Source organism: Mesoplodon bidens (assembly GCF_964165515.1).
Source record: "Mesoplodon bidens genome assembly, chromosome: 19".
NCBI classification, from domain to species: Eukaryota; Metazoa; Chordata; class Mammalia; order Artiodactyla; family Ziphiidae; genus Mesoplodon; species Mesoplodon bidens.
The window spans coordinates 27,444,354-27,471,950 of NC_138179.1; the positions used below are offsets into that span (position 1 = coordinate 27,444,354).

A 27,597-nucleotide genomic window follows, 5' to 3' on the forward strand; every position below is an offset into this window, starting at 1 on the left:
TAACCACTAGTTTGTTCTCTGTATCTGTGAGTCTGTTTCTGTCTTGCTATATTCATTCGTTTATTTTTTAGATTCCACGTATACGTAATAACATAGTGAAATAAGTCAGACAGAGAAAGAAAAATACTCTGTTATCCCTCGCCTGTATTTTCTGAAATCTCCAAGAGTGGTTATTTATTGTTTTTAGAGACACCAAGGCAAGGTTTTAAAAAACGATGCTGTGCATTAACAGCTAATGACAGGGAAACCCATTTATAGTATAATATATGAATAAGGAAAAGGAGATTACAAATCAGAAGTGTGGTCCCAAATGTTATTAATTATGTATTTAAATATAAGCATTACATATTATACATATTTGTAAATAAACACTGCATATTACCTGTATATGTAAATAAATTTTATAGACACATATACTGTCACAGAAAAAGGATTAAAAGCATATACCATAAAATGATGACCAACTTCAGTGATTATTTCTGGGCACTGTGATAACAAGTAATTTACAAGGAGTTCTGTGCGTGTCTTTTCCCTATTTTCCAAAACAGATATCAGCAAATGTTTTTCATTTGTAATAAAGAAAAAGTTATTTAAAAAAAATAAGCAACCCCTGAGATAAGACAGGACCTCCTAGAATGTAAGTGATGTCCCATTTTTCGGCCCACCCAAAGTCAGCAACTTTTTGTCACCCTGGGCCCTCAGAGCTCACTTGCGTGTGAGGTTAGCGAGTTCTGCTGATTTGTTGTAACATGCTTTGTGCTTCTCCCCTCTTGGTTTCCACGGCCATCTCTCCAATTCAAACTTTCCTTACCTGGTCGTTGCTTTCACAAGGCCATGTCCCTGCACAGAGCTGTCCATCACTCCCCCTCCCCTTGAACCCACCCCCCAACTTTCCAGGGGTCTCACCCATCCTGTTTCTTCATACACACTCTACGTTACGAATCACAGCCAGACTGGTCTACTTACTATTGTCCAAATGCACTCCCTATTTTTCCACCTTCGATTTTGCTCAAACTATCCCTGACTACTACCTTCCAGAGGCCTCTCCCCTTCTCTCAAAACCCACCTGCTGGGATACCTGCCTCCACGGCCTCAGAAAAAAATACATTTCTCCTTTCCAGCCCATTCATGTTACACAGAGAATAATGAGAGCAATACAAATAAGTGTTCTTACCTTGTCTATTACATCGATTGTTTTTCTCTGGCCCAGAAGCCTAGTAAACCGTCGGGAACTAAGGTTTGGAGGCAAACGAAAGGTTTCCCAAGACAGGACCGCGGCACATGTCTATAAATACGATCCTTTAATAAGTGAATATAGATCGGCTCACATGTAAGTGCGCGCGTGCGGCGCCCTGGTTCCGTCTTACCTGGGGAGCATCACACCTGGTCCAGGGGTGGGGGCCCTAGCAGAAGCCCACCAGCCGCCGGGTGCTGGGGAAGCTCCTGCGCATGCTCATGCACTTCTCCTGGTCGATATACAGGGAGTTGGCTTTGACCACCAGGTCGTGCTCCAGGGTGGCCTTGGTATGGACCAACGACTGCAGGGTGTCCTCCGCGTCCCTCAGGCGCTGCTGCAGGGTCTGGATGGTGTCGTCCACCTCGTACACCTCGTTAACCAGGCTGCGTGGGGAAGAGGCACTGGTTAGGTTAGCAGAAGTCACGCTGGTTATCAGCTTCACCGGCGCCGAATGTGGTTACTGAATTCCCACCGGTCACATCAACCTCAGAGCTACTTCACGCTGCAAAGCCGCAAAGCAAACAGGACGATCCAAAAGGCACACCAAGGATATTCGGGGGACACCAGCAAGTTTTCATACATGTACTGCGCATACACGTGAATATTAAACATTATAATTTTTTAAAAGGTAAACTTTTAAACATTTGATTTTTTTTTAATAGTAAAGATGGGGAAAACGGAAACAGCTCGATTTTCATGCATTTACTTTATCATTGAAAGTTGTTTATATAGTGAGGAAGAGGGGAACACCCAACTTTATTCAGTGGCTAGAATTCAGCCCAACCTGTTAACTACGGTGGGGGAGGGGTTAGTTAATGGGGCATTCCTCCAATTATAATGCCCCTCCCCCCAGCAATGTCCCAAGGTTCCAGAGTAAATATCGAAACGTCAAAAACCTAATGGAACATGAAAATGATAATCCATGAAATCAGCTACGTAAACCATGAAACAAGTTGCAGTTCTGATTGTGCTGATGATGAAAAACATGACACATTTTTCAAGACAGAAAGGAAAAAAGGCATCATTTCATGTAAAAAATCTAGCATCTCCTTCTCAAGTTATTTTAACTGATATCATTTTCATTTTCATTTCTTTGATTATTAGTGAAACTTTCCTAAATGTCTATTGGGCATTTTGCTATTTTTCCGTGAATTGCCTCTTCCTGTCTTTTGCTCATTTTTCTACTGGGGTATTACTAATTATCTTAAACTTTGGCAAAAAGCTCTTTAAGTTTTAGGCATATTACTTTTTTTTTTTTTCTCTGTTAAGCTTGTGGCAAATGTTTTCCCTAATTTGTTTTTTACCTTTTAATTTAGCTTGTATTTCGTTATACATAAGATTTCAATTTTTGGTTAGCTAAATCTTTCTTTTTCTTTGTGATTTCTTCTATTGTGTTTATATTTAGAAACTCTTTCTCCTCCCAAAGAGCAATTAAGCAAGGACTCCTTTACCCTCTGATTTGGCCAATAATATCCAAGGGATGGGACCATGTGGTCAATCAAGAGAAAGAATACTAAACAGGTTATAAAAGACAACAATAAGAATAATAACTTATCTATTGACTACCTTACTTCATAGGTATATATACATATGTGTGTATATATATACATATATATATATATATATATATATATATATATATATATATATATATATATATATATAGTCAGTTGAAACCACCAACTCCAAATTCATCAAATTTTGCCCAGTGATTCAGAGCTATAGTTTTCTTTGTTGGGGATGTTCATTTATCAGCAGACTTGGGGGGGGGTGTGCATGAAATTAACTAAAATGTACCATAATATAAAGAGAATAGTGACAGTGAATGAATAGGGGTGTGGACGTCGCGGCAGACGGAAAAGGATTTCACGATCGTAGAAAAATATCCAGACCGTGTGGAAATCATTACACCAAGACCATTTTATAGCTTCACAGACTTTGCCACTGGAAGATAAATGGCAGAGGTCATCAAGCCCAGCTTCCTTGTTCTACAGACAAGGAAATTGAGCCCCAGGGATTGATAAACTGCCCTCCCCACAGGCAGACGGCCTACATGTGTTTATACACCGCTCACAGTTATCCAGAAAGCTAAGAAGGAAATCAGGAGTCTTGGTGGCCATAATAAGGAACTGGGTCCCATTTCCTGCCCCACCCACTCAGCTCCCAGAAGCAGAGACCTGGGAAGTTGGCCTCGGCACTGGACCCTTTGGGTGAGACCATCTCATTTCTATTTGTCATCCCCACATCGCAGGGCTCCCAGATAATACACAAGAGGCCCAGTTAAATTTGAATTTCAGATAAACATGTATGTTTTTAGTACAAGTATTTTTTTCACTGCGGTGAAATATAAACAACAAAATTTACCATCTAAGCCGTTTTTAAGTGTGCAGTTTGGTGGCATCATGTGCATTCACACAGCCATCACCACCCTCCACCCACAGAACTCTTTTCATCTTGCAAAATGGCAGCTCTGTCCCCTTTCGACACTAACCCCTATTCTGCCCCGTGACCCCCATCCCCCAGCAACCACCGTTCTTCTTCCTGTCTCTATGAATCTGACCACACTAGGTACTTCATACAAGTGGAATCGTCCAGTATTTGTCCTTCTGTGACTGGTTTGTTTCACTCAGCATAATGTCCTCAAGGCTCATCCATGTGGTAGCATGTGTCAGAATTTCCTTTCTTTTTAAGGCTGAATAATATTCACTACAAGTATTTTTACTTACCATAAGTGTTTTCTGTGTAAAGATGCCTTGCGGTATTGGGGATATACTAATACTAAAAAATTTTTCGTCGTTTATCTGAGATTCATATTTACCTGGCCGCTAGTTTGCAAAATCTGGCAACCCTACCACAAGAACCAAAATAGTGTCAGGCCCAAAATTAGCTCTCACAGGATATTCATTTAAGATGGCACCAAAGCCACAACGTCTCTACTCAAAACCCTCCGCCCCCTGCTTTTCGTAAAGGACAAATTGTAAATGTATTTAAGGAGATGCACCAAATCAGCAGCTGCTGGTTGAGGTTGGGGGTGGGCTGGTGGGGGGAGAGGAGAGGGCAGAAAAGAGGCTCTTGTTTTTTACTCCATATGGATCTGTACTGTTTGAATTTGTTTTAAAATCAGAGCGTGTCTCTCTCTTACTTGTGAATTTAAACAAAGTGAAAAGTTTGACATAAAACGATAAAGGAGCAATGTCTTCACTGTGTTATCCTGTAGAGTATTATTATGAGAGAACAAGAGGAAACAACATCCTGATGAGAACGGACACCGTAGCCAGACGATGGAATACTATGCAGGCAATACTTTTATTTTATTCTTTTTTGGCGGTACGCGCAGGCTCAGCGGCCATGGCTCACGGGCCCAGCCGCTCCGCGGCATGTGGGATCTTCTCGGACTGGGGCACGAACCCGTGTTCCCTGCATCGGGCAGACTCTCAAACGCTGCGCCACCAGGGAAGCCCAGGCAATACTTTTTTTTTTTTTTTTTTTTTTTTAATTTATTTTTTTGCGGTACGCGGGCCTCTCACTGTTGTGGCCTCTCCCCGTTGCGGAGCACAGGCTCCGGACGCGCAGGCTCAACGGCCATGGCTCACGGGCCCCGCCGCTCCGTGGCATGTGGGATCTTCCCAGACCGGGGCACGAACCGGTGTCCCCTGCATCGGCAGGCGGACTCTCAACCACTGCGCCACCAGGGAAGCCCCAGGCAATACTTTTTAAAAAAGAATTTGTTTTTGCCTTGGGGAAGGAAACTCAGAATACAATGTTGGTTGAAAAAGTCAGGATATAGAACTCTACATGCAGCGTGATCACAATTTTGTTAACGTGCCTGGTGGCAACCGTGGTTATCCCTCAACGGCAAGGAGAATTGATGATGATTTTTATTTTTTATTTCATTTTCTGATTTTCTATCACGAACAGATACAGCTCTTAAAGCCAGAAAGAAAACAATAAATAGTTTCCAAAAAGGAAACACAATTTTGAGGGACTTGAACTCTCTTTGGCCTTGAACTCAGAGAGGTTACCTGAAGTGCCTCGGCTGGACCGACAACCACGACAGGGCAAACATCACATCTCCATCCAAGGTCACAGCAGACAAATGAAGGGGGTCTGGAGACTCCCCAGGCCCGCCCTGCAGGCTCACGTTCTGGACACACCCTCCCTGGTGGGTATGCCCGCCAAGGGCTCACCCACGCCGAGGTGGGGTACAGAGCAGATGAATCACCAGCACCCCAGGCCACCTGCCTGTCCCATCTCAGGCCATGGTGACGTCATCCTTGCGGATGCTGAAACCAAAGGTCTTCTGATCATCCTTGACCCCACCCTCTTCCTCACACCCCTACGTAAAAATGTAAAAATCTGTTGCGCCTGTCTCCCCGTGCCCCTGCGCCCTTCCTCTCCACTGTGCAGGCAAGTCCTTGAATGTCCCTGCTCTGTGTCTGACCTCAGGGTCTCCACCCTTGCCGTCCCCTCAGCCCACGATGCTCTTACCCGACTCTTCATCCTGCTAATTTATGCCATCCTCAAAGCCCGGCTGGACAGACCCTTCTTAGGGAAGTCCCTCCCTCAGCCCTGGGACTAGTTCGCTGCCCGATGTCGTGTGTTCCAAGAGCACCAGCCCTTCTGTGGCCCTCGGGGTGCTTGTCATGGCCTGTGTGCTAAGTCTCCCTGCCGGCCATCGGATCCAGGAAAGTGACATCCACAGCCCCTCCAGTTGACAGGGGCACAGAAAATGCTTGATGGATGGGGACCAACTTCTGTGTCCTAGGAGATGCAGCCCATGATGGGAGGTAGGAAGCTGCCTGCAAGTCCAAGTCAAGGGTCTCCCAAGAACGAGGAGCAGACCCCAGGTGATGAAGAGGAAGCACAGGCCAGAGGGAGCCACCTGCAGCCAGCCCGAGGTGGGGAGCACCACAGAGCACCCCCAAAAGGCTCATGGATGCAACGACAAGCCGTGAAGACACACCCACACCGTGCATCTCCTTTCATCTTAGAGCCTGAACTGTCTTCTTACTTCCAATGGGGGAGGGAAGGAATTAAACTTAAGTGTGGAAGTTTCCTCTGGCCTGAGATCTGTAAACACAGCATCTGAGAACTGAGCTAAAAGCATATTTTGTTGTTGTTTAGGTCAGGTTGGATTTAAAAAGTAAGTTTCTTTTTGGAAGATCCCAGGGTATACAATACCACTAGCAAAGAAACAGATCTTCAGAGAGGCTGTCGGACACATCTGGTGATGGGATTTATGAGGGTGAGTTGTTTATAATCACACCAGCCTGCTTCTCGTCTCCCAGCCTTCCCTGAGCTGTTTTCACTGCTTCAAAAGGAACCCTGAACCCAAAGGTAGGAACGGAGCAGGGTGACGTGTGAGTCTTCACTCCTGACAGCCAAACATTAGTCTAGTGGAAAATTTATCTGTGAGGGCTCTTCTGAAAAAAGACACATTAAAATACCAATTTTTTTTAAAAGGAATTCCAGACACTTAGAATGCAGGCAGCTAACATCCTGGTTTTCCCATCGCTGCGTGAAGGCAGCTCAGAGATACTACACCTCCCACAACTTTCGCCGTTAGAAATATGTTTCTCCTCCTCTTTCAAGGCCACGTTCCACTCTCAGTTTCCTTATTCTTGGCAGATGACAGATAGCCGTTCTGCTGAAACCACTCATTTTGGGGGAAATTACAGAATTGAAAACCAGTTTGCATTCAAATATAAATAAAACTACCGTCGTCTGAAAAAAATATATCAAGATTAAGTAAAGCAGAGCCTGGTCTGGCCTGCCCTCAAGGATGCCAAGAATGTTTAGAATTGCTCTTGAAAGCACCCATTTAGAAAAAGTTCAAATGCAAATCAAAGTCTTGAAATGAAAACAGCACTTTTCCTCCGTCCTCACTCCCCTGAGTTTATAGTCCTTATGTTTTCTCCATCTAGACAGCCAAAGGGTTGCTTTCAGGATGATCAGTTGAATAAGAAAAATAATCCCCTCCTCCCTCAATAACAATCCTAAATTCCACTGCTGTTCCTCTAGGACCATATTTTTGGCAACGATATTTTAACAAGAAATCTTTACGGAAACAAAAGTAGGTTTTGTCCTGAAGTCAGTAAAGGAGCAGAGGAAATAGACACACTGCAGGGTCGACAGGAAGTAAAGGAAAAGCAAATTCTGTTTAGCCGTGAAGGGGGAGAAAAGAGGAAAAATCATTCAGCTTCTCAGAAGCAGCTGTGAATGCCTCATTGTCTGATAACTGCAAAGTCAAATTCGACCATGACTCAAAACCCTTCTGAAAAGCAAGCCTGTGTTGGTCTCATGGCAACCCAAACAATTTCTCTCTTCCCGTCTCTACTTTTTTTTTTCTTTTAATAAATTTATTTATTTATTTATTTTTGGCTGCGTTGAGTCTTCGTTGCTGCACGCAGGCTTTCTCTAGTTGCTGCGAGTGAGGGCTACTCTTGGTTGCCGTGCGCGGGCTTCTCATGGCGGTGGCTTCTCTTGTTGCGGAGCATGGGCTCTAGGCGCGCAGGCTTCAGTAGTTGTGGCTCACAGGCTCAGTAGTTGTGGCGCATGGGCTTAGTTGCTCCGCGGCATGTGGGATCTTCCTGGACCAGGGCTCGAACCCGTGTCCCCTGCATTGGCAGGAGTATTCTTAACCACTGTGCCACCAGGGAAGTCCCCTGTCACTACTTTTGATGACTCCGCAGAAATTGTCAGAGCATGAAACTTCAGCTCAGCTTCTCCCAATAATATTTGCATAAAACCACAATTCATGATCTAATCTAACTGGCCAAATGGGTGTGATCCCACTACCAGGTTCCTGTAATAAATAGATACTTCAGACTGGTTGCCTCCAGAGTGGCAGGCCGCTTCACCTCAATGATGGGCTGTGTGTGAGTAGGGCTTCTGTGGAACCCACTTGGAGAAACATGTGGCCTGGGTGACCTCCTCCATGGTGATGGCCCAGACGACAGCTCCACTAGAAGAAATGCAGCTACTGTGGGAGATGAAGCCCATTTGAATCTATTCTAGAGCACATCTCTTAGCATCCAACACAGACAACACGCGTGCTGTCCATGGAGGGTGTTTTGCAGTAACGTCTCCTCTGTGACCCTCTGTTTTATCCTGTGTGAGAGTGAGATGAGGATACAGCACCTGTTTTGCTGACCCATCCCATGTGGGCATGGAGAAGGCCAGATGAGCTGAGGTACAGGACGGGGGGTGGCAAAGGCCCCATACAATGAGACATGGGGAAGCAGAAGCAAATTGCTGCTTTGTTTGAACGGAGCTCAGCAGGGAGATGGGCAAGGATTCTAACTATGTCTCTCCTTCCTCCCAGCAGTTGCCAGCTGGGTCACCGTCACTCAGCCCGCTTCTGCCTCCATTTACTTATTTGTAAATTGAAGATAATGCATAAAGTAAAGTATGCAGGACAGTGCCCAGCACAGAATAAGATCAATAAATGGCCACAGCTATTGTGATTGTCACCATCACTACCTTTATCATCATCTTTCTCATTCTTGGCCTCACAAAGAGCACCCTTTCCTTCCCTGAAGGGAATCCACAGCCTCACCCCACGGCTTGTTCCTTGGGTAAGAGCTCCAAGTCGCTTTGTCCCTAGGATATAAGGGAATTCAATCATGGACCAGGCAGACTACAAGGCTAGTGGTCTCTCCCACTGCTCCAGTTCAAGCGCTGCTGCTTCGTTCCTCCAGTTGCTATAAACTTGATTTGCTTCTGCACAAAGTGTTTCAAGACCTAAGCACAGCAATGATGAAATCCAGAAAGAGGCAGATAGGCAGGTACTGAGAAATTGGAAACGAAGCCAGAATGGGGGTGGGAGCGTGGCCAATTCCATTCAAGCCCATCCTGAAAGGGATCTTCCAAGTTAAAATAAGAAGAATAAAACACACCTAGTGTCCAGAAGATGAAGTGTAGTGTCAGATCCCTCCCACCATGTACACGTGCGGGATGCTTTATGATGACCAGCTGCTTTCAATTTCTATCAAGAACAGAACAAACTGAAATGAGCTGAAATGAGCCATCGGGGTATCGGGGATCCTGAGGATGCTCTTAACGATGAGAGCAGGAATGAAGCACCCAGAGAAGCGGATGAGAGCAACGGTGAGAGCAAACAGACTGTGGGGGGAGTTGGTACCCAAAGTCCCTTTTCCGATGAGTCAGGGGCACTCGGACACACACAGCGGCCAACCTCTATACTGTTTCCGAGACAGGGGATCTGGAAACTCCGGACACTCCAGGCAGGTGCAAAGGAGCCCAACACCACCTCCACCCCCTGAATGAGGCTACGTGTTAACACTAATCTTGTGTGTAGTGTTGATGTCATTTCCCTTTTGTTTTAGTCGTGGTAAAATAGACATAACACAAAATTTACCATCTCAGCTCTTAATTTCCTGACATTAAGTACATTCACAAACTCGGCAACCATCACCACCTTCCACCTCGAGAACTTTTTATCATCCCAAACCGAAACTCCGGGCTGTTAAACACGAACCCCATTACTGACACTTTAAAGAAGGCTCTAGCACCGTGACCATCACTAGGCCGCTCCACATCCCCGTGGGCTGGTGGACGAGCCTTAGGAGCTCGAGCTGCCGGCAGCCTGGGGGTTTCCCCAGAGGAGCCCGAGCTGGCCCTGAGGGCACCCCCCTCCCCATCACCGTGACCCCCACCTGGTCCTCCCCCACCCCCGCCTCTCCCTCGCTCACCGCAGCTGAGCCATGTCTCTGCAGAGCTCTATGTTGGGCCTCCGCGTACGCTCATCCAGCCTGGTCTGAGCCACCTTCAGGAAGGCAGACTTGTCCTTGATGGCCTTCTTGATGGATTCAATGGTCATCTCCGTCTGGAAAATCTCCTGCAGGGTCTGTACCAGGAGAAGCAAACGCCCGAGGCTTTGGTGCCGTGCCCTCAACAACCTGCTCCCCGACCCGTGCATTTGGGGCCGGGCCTCCCCCTCTGATGGGGAGGAGGATTGCCTGAGGGCCTCCTCCTAGCAGCCCCATCCCGGGACCCGCGCTGGGAGGCGCAGCACCTGCTCCCACCCTTTGGAGAGCATCTCCTCCCGACTCAGCCTGCGAGCACCTAGGCCACAGAAATGGGTGAATGACGCAAATCCGAGCTCGCTTTCTCCTTTTCCCTCAGATCACCGGCTCTAGATATTTACTGATACACTGTGCATGTGACTCCGAGAAGAGGGAGGCCAGCAGCTTTGAGGGCCCCCGCTTCCCTCCCACATCGGCGCATCCTTGCCTCTTTTTCTTCCTGTTGCCTCTCCTCAGAGAGGTTTTCCTTGAAGCAAAGCAAGGTCAAGCTTTGGGGTGTCTCCCTCGCAAGGGAGGAGCACACTGGTAATCTGGTAATCCCAATTTTATATTCTTCTCTCCTTAAAGAAGCTCCCTCAGTTACCTAAACCTGAATCCCTCCCTGGTTCATCTTCCTCTCCTGACAAGTAAGCCCCCTTCTTGTGCTCTGAAAACCCTGCCTTCTCCTTCACCTACGACCTTGACCTCTGCCCCCCCATGTCTCCACACACCCCCCCATTAGTCCCCTCTTCTTCAGCCGCTTTCCTGTGGCCTGGAGATGCCCCCCAACCATCACCCAAATTCCTTTGAACCCTCATGCCTTCCCCACCACGCTCTCATCCAATCCCACTGGGTCCTCTCCGGCTGGTACCTTCCCAGCCTCTCCTCAAGTTCACAGACACATGGACTCAGCAGCAATGGCCTTGCCTACTCCCTCCACGTGCCACCCACCTAACCTCCCAGCGGCCCCCGTATCCTGTCTCTGGCCCTGGTTGCTCTGGTGAGACCATGCGGTCAAAGTCAATGATGAGGCCTCTCTGGAGTATCCCTTCCCTTGAAACCCTCGCCTTGCTTACTGCTCTGGCCAACTGCTATCCTAATCCCTGATTTTGTCTCTAACTCCTTCTCCTCACTCCAGTGCAAGGTGCTGCCCTTGACCCTTCTCTGCTACCTCCTTGCTCCCTGCAGAGACCTCCTGTAACCACACAGCTTCAGCACTTGTGAAAGCCAGGAACTCTTTTACCTTTCAGTTAAGCTTTGCCCTCTCTTCCAAGCTTTCAACCACCTGCTGAAAATGATTACACTGTTCTATCACCAAGGCCACCCTCAAGGGCTCCCCACTCCACGAAGCCACCCCCATCTCTCACCACTGGAAATAACTGCTCCTTCTGCTAAACAAACGGAACCTTTTATCTGTAGCTCCAAAGGGTTCTGTCTGCACTTTTCTGATGGAACTTATCATTTTCTACGTACATGTCTTGTCTCACACAAGACACAAGATGGCAGGGTCAGTGAGTCGTCATGTGTGTACACCCCAAAGCCCCTGGCACAGCACCTTGAATGTAGCTGTTATGAGTTGAATTCTATCCTCCTCAACCCCCCCAAATCCATATGTTGAAGTCCTGACCCCCAGACCTCAGAATGTGATTGTATTTGAAGGTAGAGCCTTTAAAGAGCTAATGAAGTTCTTTAATGAGGTCATTAGTGTTGGTCCTAATCCAATCTGACTGGTGTCCTTATAGAGATTAGGAGACAGACAGGCATGGAGGGAAGGAAGACCACGTGATGATGTGGGAGAAGGCGCCCGTCCACAAGCCCAGGAGAGAGGCCTCAGGAAAAACCAACCCCACTGATAACCTGATCTCAGACTTCAGCCTCCAGGACTGTGGGAAAATAAATTTCTGTTGTTTAAGCCACCCAGTCTGTAGGGCTTTGTTACGGCAGCCAGAGCAAACGAATACAGTAGTAAACAAAACTTTGTTGAACAAAGGGACTCCATCATGTCAGCCTTCTATCGATAAAAGGCCTTTAGATGGCCCCTCACTGCCCAGGGGACGCCTTCCCACCAATGACTTCCACGGTTGGCTTCACCTGCCTCTCCAAGCTTCTCTCTCTAGGGACACACACCGTCTGCGCCAGCCACAGGGTCTCTTTACAGACCTGACTCAACCTCTGATTGGCTATGCCTCCCGAGGCTTTGTTCATGATGTTGCTCCACCTGAATGTTTGCTTCTTCCTCCAAACTCCCAGAACAATTTCTGTATTGGCTATTTGGCAACCACGATTTGTCATTTTCTATTGTTTTTCATTGTGCATGAGCTTTTCATATTACGCGCACCTTCTCCACAAATATAAGCTTCCTGGGACAAAAACTACATTTTATCCTTCTCTCTTCCCTTCACCGGATGTAGAAGCTGTCTGACCCAACAGATGTGTATCGCCCAAAGAAGACACCATGAGAAGGAAAGGTAAATTACTGCAGCCTGGGAAAACACAGTGCCCTCAATAGGATGATATCTCCTGAGAGCAACACAGCCAACATGGGAAGGTTCTTAAAAAGAGAAATGAGGGTTTCCCTGGTGGCACAGTGGTTGAGAGTCCGCCTGCCAATGCAGGGGACACGGGTTCATACCCCGGTCCGGGAAGATCCCGCATGCCGTGGAGCGGCTGGGCCCATGAGCCATGGCCGCTGAGCCTGCGTGTCCGGAGTCTGTGCTCCTCAACGGGAGGGGCCACAACAGTGAGAGGCCCGCGTACCGCAAAAAAAAAAAAAAAAAAAAAAAAAAAGAGAGAAATGAAACTACTCAATATTCTGCAATAACCTATATTGGAAAAGAATCTGAAAAAGAATGAATATGTATATATGGATAACTGAACCACTATACCTGAAACTAACACATTATAAATCAACTATACCCCAATATAAAATAAAACTTAAATTAAGAAACAAAACCAAAAAGCTATATGCAGTACAATCCACAGAAATAATAAGGACTCCAAGACCGATATTAAAAAAGCAAGAGCACCTTGTTTATCTTGAAACCCATGAATTCTGCCTAAATCTTTCATCTTATTGTCCTTATAAAACACTTATACTTAAAGCACGGTAAAAGGTTCAATATCAGAAACATTTTGAACCACTTAATAGTTTCCTGTATTTGGTTTTGTATTCCAGAAAAAAAGGCCTGAAATAATTTAACAGAAAACATCCCTACCATATGTTCTAATAATAAATTCACTTCCTAGTTACATACGGTGATTCATTGAATGTTAATAATAATATTTTTGTTTCTATTAAATACTAGGAACCTTTCATGACATAGTGCATTCTTTGTGTTCCCATTTCCAGTTCATGTTGGATTCCAATTTCATGTTGACACCTAGCTACCTGGCTAAAATAAATGGTGCACTTTGTACCAGTTTTCATTTTTCTTAGTCTGTATGGCCAGGAAGTCACGTGCCTTACGGTGGAGATTTGTGGTCCCAGGGCCCCCTGATCCCTCTGTCCAGGTCAGCTGCGGGGGCCTCCCAGCGCTTGGCTTACCTTTGCGAGGTGAATCTGAATCTTATTTTTAGCATCTGCAGTCTCAGCAACGCGGCTGGTAAAAGCCAGGTTCACTTTGTTGAACTGATTCCACATCTCGTTGGCCGTCACCACCAGGAGGTTCTGGATGTCGTCTCTTAGTTTCGCAGAGGCAGCTCTCTCGCTCCGGGAGCGAAGAATATTGTCGTCGGTAAATTTGGCCCAGGACTCGGGCACTGAGACCCTGAAGAAAAAAGAAATAGACCCAGACAATGGAAACAATGATGCATCAGCCTAGATTTTCCATAGGCAACCGTTCATCCTGAGAAAGAAAAAAACCCCAAATCGCTTGATCCTGGTTTTACTGCATGAAGTGTAAACATCAGAGCAAAACTTCTTTTAAAATTTTCTTAATTGCTCCTTGTTTGACTGCTTTCTCTCTGTAAATCCGCAGCATAAATTAAGTCCTCTGCCGATGTGCAGGGGCGGGGGAAAGGATTGGTGAAGGAAGGGTATGAGTATATCCATTCATTAGAAATGTGTCTCACCGGCCCCATAAGCATTACGAAAAAATATTCAACCTCAGGACTAATCAAAGTGGTACTAACGAAAACAACAACATGTTAACAACCCTTTGTCAGACTAACAAAGAATTAAGAGAATGATAATTTTCTGGTGAGCACGTTTAGAAAAAGATTCTCTCATCCTGCAGGTAGGAAAGTTGAATTGGTACGGCCATGCCGGAGAGCAAATGTGTATAACTCAGAAATTCCACTTCAGAAAGTGTTTTTATTGAAATCGAATTGACATATAACATTATATTAGTTTCAAGTGTGCAACATAATGATTTGATTTATGGATACATTGCAAAATGGTCACCACAGTAAGTCTAGCTAACAACATCCACCATCACACACAGTTACAAACCTTTTTTCTTGAATGAGAATTTTTAAGATCTACTGTCTTAGCAATTTTCAAATATGCAATAGAGTATTGTTAACCAGTCACCATGCTGTACTTTATATCCCTGGACTAAAAATACAGAATGCTTTCTGAATTGGCACATCATCACTGCACAGGGGTCATGCTAATCGCTGTATCAATCCACTTCAGAAATTGATCCTAAGGAAATAACCCAAAGATGTCTATGTAAGGAGATTCATTTTTAGCAATGTTCATGCCAATCCCTGCAACACTGGAAACACCCTAAAGTGTCCCAAAGTAAAGAAAAATTTGAGTAAATTATGGTACCTTTTAAAAAGTAATCCATACAGCATGCAAACTCAGGCTGTAGAAGAATATTTTCACAAACAATGTATTTGACATATCCGGAAGTGAAAAATCAGACAGGCTATACAAACAGTACATGTGTAATACCAATCTTTAAAAATATAAATCGATATCTACATGAGTGGAAGAATGCTAGAAGGACTGACAGTAAATTGTTAACACTGGGCCTCTCTGTGTGGTTTCTTTGCTTGATGGTGTAATAGGATATCAAATGAGACTCTTACTGTCGATTAAGGTTTTAGTGCAGGCCATGATGACCAAAAATAACATCCTATCTGCTCCATACCCTGACACCCTAAAGAGACGGCTAAGAGTTCATGCTGGAAATAGATGAGGCCCTTTATGGAGGACCAAGTGGTCAGAGTGTGTGTGGTTCGATCCCAAACCAACACCCCCCCAACGTCCACCCCAGAAAGAGAAAAGGAAGATGCTTCCTGCTCTCCTCAAATTAAGTAAGAGGCACCTCATGGGGACCACTTAGGACCTAGGGTCTGAATCTGATCCACACCTGAAGAAAGTTGGTACCTGTTGCTGCTCTTATTACAGAATAGCTAAGAGGGGATCTGCTTTGGGGTGACCAGCCCTAAAGGAAGCTTTAAAGGGAGTCCCTTTAAAAGGGGGAGGGGCCATGAGTGTGGTCACTGTTACATAGGCATAGAAATTTGTTAAAACTCATCAAAATGTACACTAACACCAAATGCGTTTTAGCATAGGTGAATTTCACCTCTATCAAGTTGATTCATTGTCATGTTCTATGCCACTATTTTCCAAAGAGATGTGAAAGCGACAGGACCATTTTTATAAGATGGTAAAGAAAAATAACAGGGTTATCAAGATGCAGAAAGACAGGCCCTCTCATAGAGAAAAGAGCATCAACCCAAGATCGTATGCAGGGGCCTGGCAAAGAAACCATGGACGGGGCAGGTCTAAGAAAGAGTGGAAATAAATTATTCAACATTCAGCTGTTTTTCAGCTTGTACTTCCCACCCCTGGCCCACGACCGGGGCATCCGATACATTGGTAACATTTTATTTTCTTTGTGCTTAACTGTGTTTTCTAGGTTTTTCTGCCTCAAGCAGGTGCTATTTTCACAGTTAGAAATATAAACAATGAATATTCTTCTACAAAAGATGACAGGATGCAAGTGTCTGCAGAACACCGTGCTTACTAACGACCTGTCCACAGCAGGTGCCTCTTACCTTTCCGCATCCTCCCAGGATCTCTGATTTACCTGTGCGCTGCATCCTTTTGAAAGGAGAGAGAATGAATTAAGCGACATGGAAATCACAGAGGCGGCACGCGCCCTACTCACGTGGCATCCACCCGCTCCACTCCGCGGAAGTAGCTGACGCCGTCGGACGTGTTTCGCAGGTGGTGGCATTTATCGTCGATGCGGCAAGCCGCCTGCTTGTCACTCAGGTCCTTCTCCAGCTCGTGCTGGGAAGCTCTGTTGGCTCTAAAACACAGAAGGGGGACGGAGCTTCAGGCTAAGGGAACAATGTCACAGGAGGAAGCATGACGGCCCTTCGGGGTGGGGACCCACCTCCACCCCCCACGCGCGCCCGTGACTGCTCTCTGGGTCTCTCCTCCTTCCCACGATGTCCAACTTCTCCATTAAAAGCAGCTTCCCCTGGAGCTGTCCCTACATGTGGGCGATGAGAGCCCTGCCCACGCTGTCCCTTCCATGGGCATGAGACGTGCAGACACACAGAAATTGGTATCTGGAGCTCCCCCAGGCTGGGGCCCATCTTCCCAGTACCCAAACCGCTCCAGACAGGACACTGGTTTGGAGCAATCTGTCCACATCTGTGCCTCCCTTTCCTTCTTCCTTTTCCTCAGCTACAACCTAACCCCTGTCTCCTCCATTCCTAGAGTGCAATTCCCTGAGAAGTTAGGAGGTATTCACAGCCAGCCTCCCTCCAGCTGTAAATGACCTCACTTTGCAGTTGTTCCAGGTCTGGAGGTAGAAACCGAGGGTCAAAATGGACCTCCCCAGCAGGAGTCAGCGTGTGGAAAGAGGCCAGGAATTGGCAGCCCCCAGCCTCCCGCTCCCGCCAGAACCCTCCTGGGAAGGAAGAGGACTTGGTGAGCTCTGAGATGCCTGGCGTTCCTGCCCTGCCATGCAGAGAGAGGACCCAGCAGGCAGCTCAGTCCCAAAGAGACAGGCCGGTGGGGCAGGCGTGGGTGACAGGTGAGCCACGTCCTGATTTGTGGCATAGTCCATTCCACATATCATTACAGAATGCCTACTCTCTGCCAGGATGCATCACGGACAAAGCAAATGTCTCTTCCCTAGAGGAGCTCACATCCTACAGGGGGATGACAGGCAGTCCCCATAAGGAATAAGCAAATCCTGTGGTTTGTTAGCAGAACAATGCAGAAAACAAAGCAGGAAAAAGGGGGCCAGGAATGTGAGCGATGATTCTAAATAGGATGGTCAGGGTAGGACTCTGCTCAAGCAGGTGATACCAAGACTTGCAGAGGGAGAACCAGACCTTGCTGCCCATTGGAATGTGTCAGGTTTTCCTCTGAGTGGAATGAGAGACCACCGACTTACAATCTTAAAGGATCATTCTGGTGTGGGGTTAAGAACGGACTGCAGGGGACAGAGAGACCCCATGAGCAGACCGGTGAGGCTACCCAGGTGAGAGATGGGGGTGGCTTGGACCAACGGGGCGGCAGTGAAGGAGGTGAGAAGTGCTCAGATTCTGGAGATGCTTTAAAGATGGAACCAGGACTTATATACACTACCAAATGTAAAATAGATGGCTAGTGGGAAGCAGCCACATAGTGCAGGGAGATCAGCTCAGTGCTTTGTGACAACCTAGAGGGGTGGGATAGGGAGGGTGGGAGGGAGACGCAAGAGGGAGGAGATATGGGGATATATGTATATGTATAGCTGATTCACTCTGTTATACAGCAGAAACTAACACACCATTGTAAAGCAATTATACTCCAATAAAGATGTTAAAAAATAAATAAATAAAGAGCACAGGCTCTGGAGCAAAAAAAAAAACAAAGCCAAAGTTGAGCCATTGGAATAGCAGGATTCCATCAGCAGAGGTGGGCAAATCTATGGGTGGGTTGGAGGGCTGGGGGAGAGGACAGCAGGTCTTGCTTTATGTTTGAGTGTCCAGTAAACACCCAAGAGGAGGTACCAAGTGGGTTGTTGGAATTGGGGAGAAAAGTCTGGGCTAGAAATAAAAACTGTGCAATCGCATACAGAGAGCATCTGAAAAAGCCAGAGAACTGGATGATCCTAGACATTCTCTATTCCCGGTGCCTAAAAAAGGTCTTGGCATAGAGGAGCCACCCAGGAAAGCCTGTGTGGAACTGAAGGGGCTAATTCTCTTTAACTTGGCCTGTGCCTTCAGGTAAGTCACTTGACCTGTCAAAGCTCTTTGTTTTGTTGTTTGTAAAGTGGAAATGAGGATAGCAGCACACAGGTCATCTGCATTTTGTGAATTCTAAATCAGCGTGTGTGTGCAGAGGAGGAAAGGAGAGGAAGCTGCATCCCTGCTGCTTCAGAGTTCAGGTTACTGGGTTGAAACTCTGGGATTTTAGGTCTTTCTCATCTGTGGTCTGGGACCAAGATGCTCCCCGGGCTTCCTCTCTTGGGCTGACACCCTTGACCTCCTCTGACCTGACCTCAGAGCCTCCTTAGGAAGGCCTTCTATCCATCCACCGTCTTAGAGCCCAAGATGGGAGAGATCTAGGCCTCCATGTTGGTTTCTAATGAGATTCCATTCTCAGCTGAGATCCAAGCCCATCTCATGTTCCTCCCTTAATTGTTCCTTCAAGACAAGTGGAGCTGAAAACCTTCCTCCCATCACCTTTGCTGGACCGAGCCCAGTAACCATGTTAGAGATCCCGGCTCCCACAGACCCTGGAGAGACCACCCCAGGAAATGAGGTGGACATTTTGCCCACTGTGGATTAAAAAGCAAAGGACATGGAAGATGGACAGCAGATTTTAGATTACAAAAAAAAATGAGGATTAGGAACTGGACCAGAAGAAAACAGAACAATCATTGGAACCACCCTAAACTGTTTCTGTAATTTCCAGGGAGCAGAAACCAGAAATTAATATCGGAAGTGGCAGTCGGTTATCCTTAGCCAATCCTTAGCTATCCTCACCGATTTCTGAATTAAGGAGCCCTTCCAATCACAGCTTGAGAGAGATCTCAGCCATCTGAACCTAACCGACCTTCATAGCATCAATCCTGCTGGTCAGCAGACTGAGTGAGAAGAACCACCACCTTTAGAACAACTATTCCTTTGTTTACATTACACGCTACCCCTGACAACATCAGTATAGGCAGAATCATCATTTCCTCTGTGTGACATATTCAACACTACTTCTTTCCATGGCCGTCACCAAATGAACGTTGACCTTTCTAGTCCTATAAGGCGACAGGCTCGGCCAATATTTTTCCTATGCTGACAGCTGTTATCATTGCTTCAAACCCTGCTTTGACTAGTATTCTTTGCCGCCAACCCCCACTATAAATGTTAAGTACCTACTGTCTACTATTGCCAAGAGAAGAAGAATTTGTATTCTGCTAGAGAGTAGGATGGGTGAACAATTCCAATGCAATGGATGCAGTGAATGCAGTGGTGTAATCACAGCACCAAGGACCATGTACCACGGTTGCCGAGAAACCAGAGAAGGCTGAGTTTTTAAGGAGAAGTGGAAAGTAAATATAAAAGTGTGCCACAGTTCATCGCTGTTCCAGCTGTCGGGCTGCACGTGTACAAGTCTATCTCTTATCAAAGAATAAAAGTCTTTTGAGTTAAAAGTAACCTTAGCCACACTTCAAGGTAGGATAAAAATCCTTCCTGAAGCATTGTGAAAATTATTTCTTTAAATAAAAATTTAAAGTAAGTGCCCCAAGTACTCATTTTACCTTCTAAATAAAAACGTGTATGTGCATGCGGATGTGTGTCCATGTATAAGAAATCCTTACATAAGAAGCTAAGAGAAATCTGATTGGGAAGCGTGGAAGTACAGTTTCAGGACAGCGTTTCAACCGTATAGAGAGGTAAAAGCTCTTACGCCAGGCGGGCAACGGCCTTGTCCAAATGCAGCTTCATCCTTTCTTGACAACACAGAATAGTATCAACCTCCTATTCAAGTGAAAAAAAAAGCCACATTAATGTTTTGATATTGAACATAACATTCAGAGTCAACAATGTAACAAAACACTGATGAAGGAAAACTCTGTTTCTGGGAAAATCGTGAAGTAAAACAAGAAAAGAATGTTATACCCACTGATTTACCTATACGCCCCCACGATATTGCTGTCTTAATATAAGACTGAGATTCACCCTTTACAGGGCTTTAGGGAAATATATTATGGAACAAGTTGGGACAGGGGTAAAATTTTAGGAGTTTTCTTTATTTTTTATCTCTGGTCTTTAATTGAATCCGTCAATCAATCAATCAAGTTCTGGTGATACACAAGGTTGAATTTAATGCATGGCTTCTTCTATACTAAGTGTTCTTCCAAGAAAAGTGAATCTGGAAGGGAAAAGGACAGCCTAAAAGGCAGTTCTCTCAGGCAGTGCATGTGACCCCCAAAAGACCCAGCTATTTGTTCCAAATGGAGGCCAACCTCCACCCTAGGAGGCCAGCTCTCCCCTTGTCCTGCCTCTGCCCTGCAGCCCAGCTGCTATACTCGTATAAAATCTGCCCTATCCATGCCACTCTGCTTGGCCACGCACACGGCATTTTGATGCTGCTAGGATGTATATAGTTACATGTATAGCAGAGATTTTGTAGATTTTGTGTGGTAGCAGAGATGTTTTAAATAAATATTTACTTCCCTCTGAAATTCATATTCACATTACAAAATTTGGGAACCCAAAATAGCACCTAGAAGACATTTTAAAAGTGTACATAACCATTGCTACCACTTTTTCAAGTGAAAAGTGATCATACTGAACACTGAACATGAAACTTGAACATTTTCCCATGACATAAAACTATACTGTGATGAACAAGCTCAAAAATATTTAGACACCACCAAAGGGGATGCCTTTTTTCAAGGTTTTGACAAGTACAACCAAATTGCCCTTCAGAAAAGTTGTACCCATTTACCACAATAAATGAGTGTGAGTTTCCTCACCTCACACACCCAGTAGACACTATGATTCCTCTCAATCTTTGCCGACATGAAAGACCACCCCCCAATAAAAGCACACTTGTTCAGATTTGCAGGTTAATATTATGATTGGGTATTTGTTCATGATTTGACTTTCTTCTCTTGTGAACCACCTGTTCATGTGCTTGTCTACCTTTTCTGTTATGTTTTTCTTATTTCTAAATATGCTTGTATTTAAAATTCAATCCTTTCCCATTATATGACACATATATATATTTATATTTTTTTTACCAGTTTGGCTCTTGCCTTTATATTTTGTGTGTGGTGTTTTTGATACATAGACATTTATGGTTTCTATGACATCAAACTATCAAATGTTCCCTTTGGGTTTCTGCCTTTGTTCATTTGATTTTAGAGTCCTCTTCACTCCAATGTTAACTCAACTATATAGTCTTCTTATTCTTTTATTGTTTAATTGGTTAACATAAAAATACTATGCCTAGAGTTTATTTCAGTGATAACCCTCCTGCCTGATTCTTTGATACTCTGAATGATTGGAGTAAATGAAAAACTAAATTCCCAGTCCCCCTGCCCTTATAGTCAGCAAGGATTTCTCACACATTCTCACTGTAGGTTGTGCGTGTCTTTGATTTTTTTTTGTTGTTCGGTCTTCATCTTTCTCTATGGCTTGGTGTGTGTGTGTGTGTGTGTGTGTGTGTGTGTGTAGCCATTTCATGGAGGTGTTGGCAAAGGATACATGGAATACTGCTTAGAAAATACCACTTAAAACCCAAAATCCCAGTGAGCTTTTATGCTATGTGTACACAATTCACACAGAGGGAATTCCTGGAACTTTCAGTGGAAAAAATTACATTTAATGAGACTCTTGCTATAAAAAAACCCTTCAACACTAATTTTTTTTTTTTTTTTTTTTTTTTTTTTTTTGCGTTACGCGGGCTTCTCACTGCTGTGGCCTCTCCCGTTGCGGAGCACAGGCTCCGGACGCGCAGGCTCAGCGGCCATGTCGCACGGACCCAGCCGCTCCGCGGCATGTGGGATCTTCCCAGACCGGGGCACGAACCCACGTCCCCTAGCATCGGCAGGCGGACTCTCAACCACTGCGCCACCAGGGAAGCCCTTCTTTTTTTTTTTTTTTTTTTTTAACACTAATTTTTATATTTGAATTTAAATAATGTCGTATGGTGAACATCGTGGTTGGAAGCAGAAGGCTTCCTTGGAATAGGGAATGCCTGAAACCAAAGACTTTCATAACTGTCCCCAATGCTAACTTACCTACTAATCCGCACTCACACACGGGGCTGGTCTGGAAACGCCTCCATGAAGTGACTGCAGGGCAAGGGCCTTATTCCCTCAATCGCCCGTGAGAAGAAAGTTTGCCAGAAGGTGGTGGGTACAGACAGAGGGCAGAAGTGTGAGAAGAGCCCAGATGTAATCAGACCGATAGCTGCCACCTGACACCCAGGGAAGTGAAGGTCATGGCAGAAAACCCAAGAACCACACACTAGGAGCCTGGCAAGTGGTGCCCCCCCTTCTGGATCCCGAACTTGGGGAGGAAAAATAGACCCCAAGAATAAAAGGGTGGCAGTGACTTCTCTGAGTTTCTCAGAGTCTCAGTGGCCAAAATGAATACATTGTGGCTTAAGATGGAAAGAGAACAAGGAATCACATCCAAGCATTTGAAGAACCTTGAATTAATCCTACTATCTGAGCAGGCAAAACCTTTGCAAAGCATCTCTTACAGTTCTCCTCTTGGGAGCTGTGGTCTTGGGATGGGGTGGCAGAGCGCGGAGGTGGAATAGAGACTTCACAGCCTTTGGTGTGCCCTCACCTCAAGCAAACCGCCCCCTGTTGCCTCACCCCCCTGGGTCTTGGGTGGAATAGTGGTTAAAGACGTGCTCTGGCATCAGATAGCCCAGGTCCAATGCTGCCTTTGCAAATGCTGGAAGCAAAGGCAAGTTATAAACGAAGGGTAATAACACCTGCCTTTCTAGGCTGTGGGGTAGATAATTATGTGCCTCGCAGATGGTAAGCTCTCACTAAAGGGTAGGACTTATAATGCGACATGGGTCATAAAGTATGATTTAGAACTTAATCCTCATGTGCAATGTGGGCTCCACCCTCTTCTTGGCTGAGGAATACTGGCCAGGTCACAAGAACCCTGAGTTCTGACCACACACATGGATGTGTGCTAACTCTCGGCTATACCCTGAACTGTGGACATACAATCATTTCTGGGACCTCATTGTTAAACCCAGACCCTGCTTCCTGTGGTTCTATGTATCCATAGATACATACAAACTTAAAAGCTTAACTGAGCCTTTTTAAGTTTGGGGTAAGTGGGTAAACTATCACACTCTTAACAGGTAGAATAGGCTACTGAAATCACACTTTAAAAATCAAACTGTAAGTCCAAATGGAATCTGGATAATGACAAATGTCACCTATAGGAGCAAGCACTCCATTTCTATAGACAGTGTGTTCTGATGACGACATTCTCAAATTCTCACTCATCCCTGAGTTTGGGAAGCAGCGGTGTTTCCTTAAAGATGTGCATTCTCAGTATTTTCTCCTGAGTCACTTGAAGTTTACCCATCACCCGGCTGGTTGTGAGGGGGCTGGGGTCCCACAAGCCATTTAGAGGCAGAAATCCCAGACGGGGAAGGCATTTCTTGCTACTGGTGGTGAGAATCCACCCAGACATTCTTTGCCTGCTGGTATCAGGGTTCTATTCAATACTGTCTCAGAGCAGAACCCTCTTGGGATGGAGTCATAGAACCAGTAACAGTACCATCAATAGGAAAGGGAAGGCAGGAGGCATCAGGGTCAAAGAAAAGTTCACTTTTAAGCTTCATGAATGTGAACCAAAAAATGAGTTACCAACGTACATATGTTTGGCACTTGGGGATGCAGAACGAATGCTTAATAGAGTATCCGGGCTAAAAAAACAAAGAGAGACTGGGAAGGGTCCCAGGTACCTAAGGGCTGAAATCTTAAGGAATGGCAGAGATCTTGTGGGAGAGAGCCTAGGAGGTAAAGGTCAGAGAACTCAGAACAAAACCACCTTTAATTGGTGGAAGATGGGAGAGCCTAGTGGGAGGACCAGCACCCTAGATCAGATGTAACTACAAGCTCCCAGATGGCTTATCAAAAGCTGTCCAAATGCATATACCCTTGGATGCGTGGATTACAGTTTTGGAAATGTATCCTATGGAAATAATCAGAAATACATACAGTTATCACTACAATGCATGTGTGGAGGCAGGGGCCACATGGGAAACCTCTGGATCTTCCCCTCAATTTGGCTGTGAACCTAAAAATGCTCTAAAACATTGTCTTCTAAAAAAACACAGCACTGCCTTTCCACATCTACATTTAAGAATAAACATCATTGGGCATTTATCCAACAAAAAAAGCACTATTCAAATGCATCGATACACTATCATTCTAATCTGGAAGATATGTCTGTGTGTCTTTAAGTTGGGTGATATCTACCTAAGTATGATTATTAAAAAGACTGAAATACTCTAACATTAATAGTCATTTCTGTCTAATTGAACTTAGGTGATTTTTACCTTTATCCTTTACTGCATTTTTCAAATTCTCTCAATAAATATCTATTACTTTCATAAACCCCCAAAAATGTACCTTTTCTAAAAAATAAAATAAACAAAAAAGTCCTACTGTATAGCACAGGAAACTATATTCAGTATCTTGTAATAAACCATAATGGAAAAGAATATGAAAAAGAATATACATATATATATATATGTATAACTGAATCACTTTGCTGTACACCAGAAACTAACACAACATTGTAAATCAACTATACTTCAATAAAAAATAAAATAAAATGTATCTTTTCTAAATGCCATAAATATCTGATACTGTAACTCCTTACTGTGTCTTTACATAATATCATTTTTTGTTTCTCTACATTAAACATTAAACACACGTTTGCAATGAGGTTTCTTGTTATTGAAGGGTTTGCCCCATATTTACCATCAGCAACTCTGTTTCCACTTCATCATGAACTAGATCGATTCCCATTCTCTTCTCTCGATGAAATAGACATTCCCGGGCTACCTACAGATACACACATAATGAAAAACACTAATACAAACTGACTAAAATCAGTGACTAACACTTCTAATAACCTGTTTCTAAAACAAGGCAATAGATGCTCCCAATACCAACTTTTCAAGCCATTTTGCTGAAAATCAAACAAGAAACTCAGTGTGACAACTAAGTGAACCCTGCTGCTAGTGAAAAGGTAAAGAGTTTGAAAAAAATTCCTAATTTGGAAAGTTGACAAACTGAAGCAGATGGCATCTACTTAATCCCCACAAATCAGCATCTGAGAAAACTATTTGGCATCAATTCCTTCTAGAGAAATAGTTCAGTAACCCAAATCATAGTCTTCAAGATCTTATTTCCAAATATTTTTCTACTGAGAAGAGTGAGGAAGAAACAAATGATTATTTAAAGACCTCAAAATATTTGTGTGGCCAAAAATCCAGGTGATTATTGTTAAAGTACCATTTATTGTTTTCCTAATTATAAAAATAATATGCTTCGTACCAAATATATATGTCTTATTATAAACCATAATATTTATATAAATCACTAAGGATCTTTATTCAAGCTGCTGTGATTTAAAAGCATTTGAGATTATTTTTCTCTGTGACTAAGCCAACAACCTGAAACACAATTAGGGTCATTTGTTTCATTTTGCTTTCAATATTTATGGAACACTTTTTCATTTTTGTTTAATCTTGTTTTATAATTTATAATTTTTTATTTTTTTGCGGTACTTGGGCCTCTCACTGTTGTGGCCTCTCCCGCTGTGGAGCACAGGCTCTGGACACGCAGGCTCAGTGGCCATGGCTCACGGCCCAGCCGCTCTGCGGCATGTGGTACCTTCCCGGACCGGGGCACGAACCCCTGCATCGGCAGGCGCACTCTCAACCACTGCGCCACCAGGGAAGCCCTATAAAACATTTTTATGGTTCCAAAGTCAACATTATAAAAACAAGATACCTAAAAAAATTCTACATTCTATCCTTGTTCTCTCAATACTTTTTCTTTTTCTTCCTTCACCTTATAGGTAACCATTTTTATAGATCTGCTTTTATCCTTTTTTTATTTGGCTTCTCTATTTTTTTTAATATAAGCAAATATACACTTTTTCTTTTTTGGTATCTCCTCCTTCCTTTGATAAAACTCCTACTCTCACTGTTCTGTTCTGCACTTTCCCCTACTTAGTAATATTATCACCCCACAGTGGAATTTACAGAATTCTTCCTCATTCTTATTTACAGTGAGAATTCCACCATGAGAATGTCCCTCAGCTTATTCAACCAGATTCCTTTGATGGACAGTTGGATTAACTCTAACTGTAATACACCAGGACATCATATGGGTACACGATAAAGGTACAGCTTTAAACCAATATCCATATTGCTAATTAGAAACCATAGCATTTATAAAATTCTAGCCCAAACTGGACCCAATGGGCTAACATTATCCAAAGCCACATACAACCAAAATCACCTCTTCTGCCAGCCAAGAAGAGAGCTAGCTGAAGGCCGTAGAACTACTCCTTAGAATGAGGAAGCTCTTTATGTACTGACATGGAAAGAGTTTCAATATATATCAAGAGAAAGGGGCAGAATAATGTGTGCTGTATAATATAATTTGAGTGGACAGAGAAAAACAAGAAATATTTGTTTATATTTGCATAGAAGAGCTCTCCAGCTACTGCCTCCTTGTCACATCTCACCTTGTCGTATCCCACACATATTCATCTCCTCCTGCTCACTCACCCCTCATGGGCTCCATAAAAAAAAAAATAATAATAATAATAATAATATGCTTTATCCATTAAAGAGAAGAAGTAGAGAGAAGTCAAAAATGAGTTATCCATACTCCTTTCAGTTTTGTTTGTTTTTAACAGAAGTTACAATGCCCTCATAATTTTATGCTTTTTAGGACTGATGTTAAATAGTAGACTTGAAATAGTCTTTGAGACAAAGTACATTAATGACTCCAATGGAAAACAGCTTAGATAGCCAACAACTAAATTATGCATGAAATAACATTATGTAAATGTTAAAATACTTTTTTCAAAGAGTATCTCATGACATGTGATGACTATAATGTTAAATTTTTAAAAAGCATAAAATATAATAGTATGTACACTGTAATCTGGATATGATGTCATTGAACAAAATCTTGGAGTGAATCTCTAATTTTTTAATAGTATAATGTACACTGACTAGAAGATGAATCAATGGGTTGAAGGGAACTCTGATTATTTTAATGTGTATTACGAAATTGCTTTCCAGGAAGTTTCTACTCATCCATAGTCTACTAGCAATATCCGAAGTGTCCGTCTTCTGCACTTTTGCCAACCCTACACATTATCAGTTTTCATTTTTGCAAATTTGATAAGCCAAAGATGGTTACTTCATTGACTTAGTTTGCATTTTTATTATTGAGTTTTAATATTTTTGTCTTATATACAGTTGATCATCAGTATTTCCTCTTTTGAGCTGTATCTGTTCATGGGACTAATTCTCATTTTAATTGGGATCTTCTGATACCGTGTTGATTGTAA

The 27,597-nt window shown here is 44.1% G+C and overlaps 1 protein-coding gene across 1 annotated transcript in view; it reads right to left on the reverse strand.

The window, feature by feature from the left end:
• Nucleotides 1-1,403: 1,403 nt before the first annotated feature.
• TEKT3 (tektin 3) overlaps nucleotides 1,404-27,597 on the reverse strand; it is a gene marked incomplete at its 3' end in the record, with an annotated part of 36,025 nt that continues 9,831 nt past the window's right edge. The window contains exons 3-8 of the mRNA XM_081219283.1: nucleotides 24,981-25,064; nucleotides 19,913-19,983; nucleotides 16,170-16,313; nucleotides 13,589-13,811; nucleotides 9,952-10,106; nucleotides 1,404-1,620 (exon numbers count right to left, since the gene is read on the reverse strand). Of these exons, the coding sequence (XP_081075409.1) occupies nucleotides 1,404-1,620; nucleotides 9,952-10,106; nucleotides 13,589-13,811; nucleotides 16,170-16,313; nucleotides 19,913-19,983; nucleotides 24,981-25,064 (894 nt within the window). The remainder of the gene's footprint in view (nucleotides 1,621-9,951; nucleotides 10,107-13,588; nucleotides 13,812-16,169; nucleotides 16,314-19,912; nucleotides 19,984-24,980; nucleotides 25,065-27,597) is intronic.